The 8653-nt window shown below is 56.8% G+C and overlaps 1 protein-coding gene across 1 annotated transcript; it reads left to right on the top strand.

The window, feature by feature from the left end:
• Positions 1 to 1566: 1566 nt before the first annotated feature.
• On the top strand, positions 1567 to 3749 carry GADD45B (growth arrest and DNA damage inducible beta). The gene is made up of 4 exons (XM_038384461.2): positions 1567 to 1880; positions 2016 to 2117; positions 2427 to 2643; positions 2943 to 3749. Exons 1-4 carry the CDS (start codon positions 1837 to 1839, stop codon positions 3054 to 3056), a joined length of 477 nt encoding a protein of 158 aa, XP_038240389.1. The 5' UTR covers positions 1567 to 1836; the 3' UTR covers positions 3057 to 3749.
• Positions 3750 to 8653: the final 4904 nt, after the last annotated feature.

Genomic DNA, 8653 nt, shown 5'->3' with positions numbered 1-8653 from the left:
GTCCTGAGCACCGCCCCCTGCAATGCAGAAATGTCATTCATGGCACCCCCTCGGCGCTGAGCTGGGGGCGCTCCCCGGAGCCACGTGATGCGCCCCCCCCCCGCCCTGTGCCTGCAACTCCAGAGAGACCAGCCCATTGGGGCAGCAAGCGGCCACTTGCACTTTCTAGGTTTTTTTTTGCAAATCCACCTGGGGCTAATCTCCCCAGAAACGTTAGCTTCGAGCAAGCTTATTGCAACACGCCCTGCTTTGCACCGGGGACCTTTTACCTCTGCAAAAGTTCAGGCTCCAAGCTCGACCTCCCACGTGCTTTGCAGAGCGGGGCGTTAGGCGAACCTCGCAACTCCCCCCCTCCCCGGTGCTCGCTTTGGAAAATGCATTCAAACCCAAGCCGAAGGCCAGCTCAGCGGCGCTCCCTGCAAGTCCCTTGGCAGCTCCGCTGCTCGGGAAAGTACACGGTGTCTTGTTTGCGTTCCCGGGTTTGTGAGGGACCCGGAGATTTGGAGGTTGGTTAATTCTCGGCCTGAACTCGGTCTTGCCACCCAAGCAGCTCCCATCATGAGCGCGAGCCTGAAGCGAGTATTGTTTGCAGCTAGCTGCGTGTGTACCCCAGTAAAGACTGTACAGCCTCCCCCGCACACACACACCTGGGGTCTAAGGTGCGTTGCAGAAGAAAAGAGAGGACCCCGAGAAGGTCCAAGCCAAAGAAACATGATGCACGCTGCAGGCGTTGTTGTGAAACGAGTCACCAAGTTTTTGCAAGCTGCAGAAACCATGACTGGTTCTAAAACCTCATGATTAACTCATCCTTTCCCCACCGCCGCCTACACAACACTACACTTGGTGCTCTTCGTTTTCTGCCTATGAGGTGGAATGGGTATCGCCCTGATCAAGTGGGGGTGCGGAGAGGCAACGTACCCCTGCATAGCAGGGAATTCACCAGACAAGTTTGCTTTTTGCAGCCCCAAGAGCTCAGTCCTAGACATCTTCCCGCCCCCCCAGCATCTCGAAATTTGCTCCGGAGTGGAAGAGAATACTGTTTTCCCTTTGCATAATGTCCCTGCTTTTCCTTTGCCAAATGCATCCTCGCCTGGACGTGTTTTTTTTGGTCCCTGAACAGAGCTAGCCCGGGGCAGGGTGGCCGGGGCTTCCTGGGAAAGCGGCGGGGGGGGGGGATTTCCAGGGGCATGCATTTCCATTTAAACCCTTGGGATAGTTTTCTCCTCTGAACGTAGCCCGTCCAAATTCTCCAGCAAGGGATTTCTGCTCGGCCTTGACCAAACGGCTTGCAGCCCTGCCCCCACGGCTCTGTGGAAATCCCACGCCTCTGCCCAGCACAGGAACAAAACCTGCTGAGAAAAGTCTATCGAAACTCTCGCTCGTGCTGTGTGTTTTGTGTGTGTGGTTTTTTAAGCAAATTCCTCCCTTGCAAAACTTCCCCCGCCCCACGTGGGGCTACTCGCGATTTTCCCCCAGCGGGAGACCCAATCAGCTGGCACCGGGTTTTTTTCCCTTTGTGGCCGAGGAACCAATGGGAAAGGAGAAGCCCCGCCCCTTCTGCAAGGCTATAAAGGTGCCCGCAGCAGTCGTGCTCCCTGAGACTGTGTGGACGAGCCGGGGCGTTGGATTCGGAGTGGCGCCGGATTGAGCCGCGGGTGGAGCGTCGGACGTCGCGGGGAGCTTGCCGCCGGGAGGAGCGAGCCTTGTTTCCCCAGTGGATTATTGCACGGGTCCCGCCCGCCCTCTGGTTTGCAGCTGGGGACCTTGGGCTGAGGGTTGCTGCTTCTCCCTCCCGTCTCCTCCTGACTTCAAGCCGCTGTGGATTATAATTGCAACATGACCCTGGAAGAGCTGGTGCCTTGCGACAACGCCGCCCAAAAGTAAGTGTCTCCCTCCTTTGCGATGCTGCAAGAGCAGCCGCCTTGGCGCTTGGCGTCTCTCCGCCGGCGGGGCTTTCCACAGCGGCTCCGCATTAACGTGGTTCTCCCCCCCCCCCCCCGTGCCCTTTCCCAAAGGATGCAGACCGTGAGCGAAGCGGTGGAACAGCTGCTGGTGGCGGCGCAGAGGCAGGACTGCCTGACCGTCGGCGTCTATGAGTCGGCCAAGCTCATGAATGTGTAAGTGGCGCTGGCCGTGACGTGTGCAGGGTCTGATCAGCTGACGTGGCTGGGGGGGGTGCCCAGCTTTGGGGGGGTGCCCAGCTCACGTACCTGTGCTAGAGCTGGGGCGATGGTGGGGAATCTGGGTGTGACCGATGCAAGAGACAGGCACTCTGGCACTGGCTGTTGGCAGTTTTTCCCCAGGAGCAGCGGGGGGGGGGGGGTGGCGTGTATGGCTGAGACTCATTTCCTTAGATGGACAGTCGATTTCTGGGGTCTGTCCCCCCCCCGATCCTGACCGGTCTGCTTTCTCCCCGTGCCCTGCAGGGATCCAGACAGCGTGGTGCTTTGCCTCCTTGCCATTGATGAAGAAGATGAGGGTGACATCGCCTTGCAAATCCACTTCACCCTCATCCAGGCTTTCTGCTGCGACAATGACATCAACATCCTGCGGGTGTCCGGCATGCAGCGGCTGGCCAAGGTCCTCGGCGAGAGTTTGGAGGACAGCAGCGAACCCCGGGACCTGCACTGCATCTTGGTGACGGTGAGTCCCCTGTGTCGCTGGGTGCAGGGGGGTGGGGAGCAGGGAGGGTGTCCATCACCTGGGAGCCAATCACACCCCTGTAGGGGAGAGCTTGTATTGTTCAGTGGTGCTGATGCAGGGCTAAAATGGTCAGCCATGTGACCTGGGGCTGAGCCAAGGTGCTTCAGTGATGTGTATGTTGCTGAACAGCCAGTGGTGTGGGTCACCACTCGAGTATGTCTCGTGAATGGGCTGGGGTGATGTCCAAGAGGTTTGCGTTTGTTGTTGCTAATGGTTGGATCTGTCTTCTCTCCCACCAGAATCCCCACACCGATTCCTGGAAGAGCCAAGGGTTGGAGGAAGTGGCCAGTTACTGTGAAGAAAGCCGCTGTAACAACCAGTGGGTCCCCTATGTCTCACTGCTGGAGCGTTGAGCCGGGCACTGCCTTCTTGTTTTGTGCTGAATTCATGTTTTTTAACAAAAAAACGACAACATTTTAAAAAATAAAAAACCACCCCATCAAAATAAAAGCTAAGGAGTAAGCGGAGAGGAGAGCCTGGGCCGACAGCAACAGTGTGCGTGGAAAGGGAGGAGTGCCGGGGGACTGGCGATAGCAAAGGGGCTGTGACCGTGACCGTGTGGAGACGGGTGAAGGAGCAGGCAGGCAGGAGACATGCTTGGGGGAATGGCTGAGTCAAGGCGACTGAATCCTCGAATGTGAAGAGCGCTCGAATCCTGTACGCAAGGCACGATGTGTTTCTCTGACGTGTTTCTCTGCGTGGGGTGTGGATGCCACTGATCCATGGCAAAGAACTGGATTTCCCTCCGCTCCCTTTTTCTGCAGCGGGAGGGGGCATGACCACATTTTGCTGAGGACTTAATGTGGCAGGGTGGGGAAGAGACTGGATTTTTATTACATTTTTTTGCATCTGCTTTGTGTTGTGGATGGAAGATGCGAGGACTGAAAAAGACAGTTGCAAATGAACTCTTTTTTTATTTTTTCAATGGACAGAATGTCTTATATTTATAAACTCAAGATTGCAATTTTTTTTCTTTGCACTCAAGCCGCTAAGTGATTCTATATATTCTTGTACAATGAACTTGCAATAAATTTCTGAAAGCTAAATATCACTTCCTCTTGCATCCTTTTTTTCCCCTTTCAGCTGTGACACTTCCCAGTCCCTGCATGTTGCGTCACATGGCATGTCCTGTACTCTGTGATCGGATCAGGATGTAGCTGTGTTCTTAAATCAACTTCAAGGAGCCAGCCCTGTTCTCACTCTTTGCAAAACACTGTGGCTTTCTGGCTTGCTGGTGCCACCACTTCTGTAGATTGACAAAGAGGCTTAAACAAGCAGCAATTAAGGGCTGGCCTGTTGCAAAATGCCATGTGAGCTCCTGGCTGGTGCAGCCCCTTGGCTATTCTGCAGCTAAACAGGATTTTGTCTGGTTTTGGGGTGTGGAGGAAGGAGCATGGGCCAAGTTTGGAGAGTGGGGGCTAATGAGAAGTGCTAATTAGGTCCTTAAATTGACTCAAAGCCCCCCCCCCTCAATTCAGGATCATGGATCATCAGTGTGTAGGTTTGACTAGACTTACTGAAGTGCATGAAGTTTCTTTTTCCTGGCATCTTCCAGCCCCTCCCTCTCCATGGTGGTGCCCCCTACAAGGCTGAGCTGAAAGCAGCCCTTGTTGGGTGTGCAATTCCTGGGTCTAGCTGCCCCTGGGCAGCACTTGCCAGCACAGCTGCTGCTGCAGACCCACTTCCACCTACAAGTTCTTTTGACAGGAGCCTGGTTCTGCCACTGACTCAGAAGCATGGAGCACCTACAGAACAAGCCCCTAACTCATGCTAGCCCCTTTCAGTTGAGTCCGTCAGGGCGGCTTACCCTGCACGTAGCGCTACAGGGGGTGAGTGCTGGCTTAGCACAGGCTAGCTGGGCTGTGGCAATAGGTCCACTCTGCTCTGGGCCCTCGTGGGGCAGGGTTAGATGGGGGCCCTAAGTGTCAGGAGGCAGGGTTGGTTCTAGGGCAAGACCATTCCCCTGCATTCAACCCCCTCCCCCCCAGGGCATGCAGAGTCCTTACACCTGAGGCTTGCCTAGGCTGGGACATTCCTAGCCTGGTATTGCCTGCAGATTGGAGGGGAAAATACGCTTCATCTCTTCCTCCTCTCTGCCTTGTGGGCAGAAAAGCCCCCCATAGCCCTGGTGCAGGGTGGGGGCATCAGCTGTCCTGTACTAAACCAGCCCCTGCCTGTGCAGAATAAACAGGGAACTAGACATGGGTTGTTTTGTTTTTTTTTTTCATGCCAGGTATTTAAAAGGTCATGAGCCCCAATTGTGGGCTACAGCCAGCAGTGATTGGCTAGCAAAAGTAGCCTTTAATTCAAATAAGCCATGCACACAGGCTCAGCTAATGGGAGATCTTGCCTAACATCACCTGCTATGTCAGCATAATGGGGGGGGTCCATCCCACCCATTCTAGATCACTCTACTGCTTTAAATCTAGTCCACTGCTGGATTGCCGGTGTCCCCATTTTGCAGGGGGGAAGCTGAGGCGCAGAAAGGGGCTTGCCCAAGGTTGCACAGCAAGACTGTGGCAAGTGGAGCCTGGTCTCCTGAGCCTCACGCTAGCTCCTCCTGACTGGGTGAGGTAATTGGTCAGGAGTGACCTGTCCCATGGTTTGGGGGCTTGTTTGACCCAGGGGTTAGTGGGGTGGAGGAGACGCTAGGGTTGACTGCCCGGTGGCATCTGCTTTTCTCCATTGTTGCAGCTAATCCCCTTGGCTGCCAGTCAGCGACTTTGCACTTGCAAGCACTCCTGGGGCTGCAGAAAATACATAAGTATGGTGAGGTGGGCCTGATTCTTCCCATGAGGGTAGGAAGCCCATGCCCTGGACAGGTGCAGAGCCCCTGCTGCTCAGAGCTGCCTTCAGTTCCCATGTCCCATCTCCTATTGCGGTGAAGCTGCCCTCGCACAGCTATCGCTTTCAATTCTGGAGTGTGACCTGCCTCCAGAAAGCAAAATTGAGGCTGAACAGCTGATTTCCTGTGGTCAGGGCTCCCCATGATAGCCCTGGGGCAGGGAGTCAGGTGTGAGCTGTGGGCTTGATGGGAAATCCTGTTGCTTCTGCAGGGAGCAAAGTGTCTGGGAAGACCTAAGACGAGGAGGCTTTCTGGGAAGCCAACATGAGAGAATCTACTGGAGTTGGGGTTCTTCTGCACAAATAGTACGCTCCCTGTAGCTTCCCCGGCCCCGCCACAACCTGCAAGATTTGCAACCCCCCATGTTTGCAGCTTTGTGCCAGAGCTTGAAAATCTGGAAATGCAACTGAGTGGGAACTGCAAGAAACAAACATGAAACTGATGAATCTCCCCAAACTGGAAAATGTAAATAAATAATATGGAAGAAGGTCGGCGGGGAGGGCTGTTTGGGGAAAAAAGGATAGGTGTATAAAATGCACATGCAATTGTACATGCAGATAGCCAGGGTGGGGGGGCGGGTCATTGCACACACACACACAGGGCAGTGGCAAGTGCGCATGATGCACCTGTTTGCAGCCGGAGGGGGAGCCCATCCCGTATGTGTGTGCGTCCGTGTGCGCTGGCCCATGCATGTTCCTGTGGGCACACATGTGGGTGGGTGTCCATGGGTGTGGGCTCATCTTGTGTGTCATTGGCCTTCAGTCTCCACTGCCCCTGCACTCCTGTTATTAAGGCCCCAGTCTGTTCTCCCAGCTCCACCCCGTCCCTGGGGGCTGGGAGGGTTGGAAATGGGAGATGGAGCCTTGCCCCCCTCTTAGCCTGCTAGTTAGAATCCAGCCCGGGGGACTCCAGAGAGTGACCTCCCAAACCAACCCCCCCACCAGAGAGCTGCCCATGTTCCTGGCTGGGCAGCCCCCGGCTCGTGGGTGTGGGGAATGAGAGGGTGGCATGGTGGGCGCTGCTGGTGATTTCGCTGCCATGTAGGAAGCTGCCCTTTGAGCACAACCCCTCCCCCCTTCCCCAGGCTGCGGGGGCGGGGGGGTTCCTAGCCTTGCCAGGAGCAAGCTGCCTCAGCCTCCCTGGGCCAGGGGACACCCCCCCACCCCCCCTCGTGGCAGACCTGCTGTCTTCTGGGCAGCCACATGCCCACCCCCTCCACGCCCATGCTCTGTGCTTGGGAGGGTTTTCACAGCCACATGGGCTCAGCAGAAATCCCCTGAGCCGCCTCCAGCCGGGGGGACTCAGAGCCCAGTGTCTCCGTGATGAAGTCACCACAACCACCAACCACATAGGACGCAGCTGAGCAGTGAGTGATGCTCACAACCCAGAGGGACGGAGCGGAGGCCGGGGGCTGACACCCAGGCCCCATCTGATCCCCAGGGGCCAAGCGAGGGAGGGCCGGAGGAGAGGGAGATTCGGCACCCCCTTATAAGAGACACGTCCCCGCAGCCTTATGCCCAAAACCCACCACGGCAGCCGACAGGAATCTTTCCACCCAGGATCAAGCCCCCTAAGGGAAGCAGCCACTCAGGAGCTGCACATCCTTCGGCCCTGCCGGGAGTCTTGTTAGAAACAGGGCGGAGAGCTGTGTTGCGGGGTGGGGAGCTGAGCCCTGGAGCCAGAGTCCCTCCCCTCCCCCCTTGGCCCTACGGCGGGGAGTTGGGGGGGGGCGTGCTGGCATGCAGGGATGAGATCCACCAGCAAAGAGCAAGCTATGAGGGACATCTGACCCGTCACTGCCTGTGCCACATCCATTCTGGGCCTAAAGAGAGGATTTGGGGGGAGGGGGAAGTATTTTCTAGTGGTCAGAGCAGGGGCCTGGGAGTCAGGATTCCTGGGTTCCAGGCTCAGCTCTGCCACTGACTCACTGTGTAACCTTTGGGGACGTCCCAGCCCTACCTTCCCCATACACCCTCCCTTCTTCCTGGGGAAGGAGCAAAAGCTACACAGTGCTCGGATAGCCTCAGGTGCAAGACGCTGGCAGCCTGGGCAGTGTAGCTATTTAATGACTCAGCCACCAGGGCTGCCGGTTTCCCCAGAACAAACTCCATGGCCAAGGCCAGGCTGGAAGCATTCAGGAAGGGGGAAGAGCTGGGGATTCCCCTGGGAAAACGCAACAGCCGTGAAGCATTCTGCATCTGGCCTGCCAGCCGCTGCTGAACAGGTGGAAAGGGCTATGCAAATAAAGCCAGGTGGCCAAACAAGCCAATGAGGAAGTGACACAGGTGATTCCAGCTTAGCTCTTACCCGGGAGGCCCTTCTGGGTTCCAGCCCCACTCTTTCTGTTCAGACCCTAAATCCTCACTCACACGTGTAACTAGGTTTGGTGGGTCTCAGCCTATCCTCCCTGGCAGACACATGCCCACAGCAACTGGCCTGATTAGCGAGCTCCCTCCGGGGACTATCCTGGGAGCAGGGTGGGTGCTGTGGGTCTGGAGTGAGGTGCAGCGGGGAGCCCAGGACTGGACAATCCCAGGGTGGGTGGGTCAGGAGTGAGGTGCAGCGGGGAGCCCAGGGTGAGGTCTAGGATAGCAGCTCAGAAGCTAGGTCTCTGGGGAGGCCCAGTGGCCACACAGCCAGCACATCGGATAGCACTGCTCACGCATGCTCCTCCCTGCTAAAGGAAGGGTCATCTCCTATGCCAGAGGTGTCCTTGCCCCTGGGGCCCCGTTCTCCTTTGGAGCAGGGCACAGGGCGGCCGGCTTGTCACATACCGCCTTAGAGAGCCCTGGTGGACTGAGCTGGTGGGGGGGTGAGAGCAGGCAGTAGTGTGCAGAGGCACGAGCCTAGGTGTGCACACATTTTCACGTGCACCTCCTGTCTCCCCTTTCACATGCACAGAACATGCATGGGCATCCCCAGCTTGTGCACAAGACTCAGGGGCTTGCACACCTGTGCAGGTTGCATGCACGAGTGTGTGTGTGTAGGCTTCTGCCCTTGCCCCTGGGGCTGTCCCCTCCTTCCGGGGATGGCAGTGAACAAATGCCGCTGGCATTCCCAGGGGTGGGGAGATTGGCAGCTTGGATCACATGAGTTTGGTTGGGT

This window comes from Dermochelys coriacea, chromosome 25, assembly GCF_009764565.3.
Source record: "Dermochelys coriacea isolate rDerCor1 chromosome 25, rDerCor1.pri.v4, whole genome shotgun sequence".
Taxonomy (NCBI): Eukaryota; Metazoa; Chordata; order Testudines; family Dermochelyidae; genus Dermochelys; species Dermochelys coriacea.
The sequence above is the reverse complement of the archived record's forward strand: the minus strand, read 5'-3'. Positions and strand labels throughout refer to the sequence as shown.

Bases quoted from the DNA above. Each gene is read 5' to 3' on its own strand.
- GADD45B (XM_038384461.2), top strand. From the start codon at position 1,837: ATGACCCTGGAAGAGCTGGTGCCTTGCGACAACGCCGCCCAAAA. The intron at 1,881-2,015 runs GTAAGTGTCTCC...CCTTTCCCAAAG, and splicing joins TGCGACAACGCCGCCCAAAA to GATGCAGACCGTGAGCGAAG. The intron at 2,644-2,942 runs GTGAGTCCCCTG...CTCTCCCACCAG, and splicing joins TGCACTGCATCTTGGTGACG to AATCCCCACACCGATTCCTG.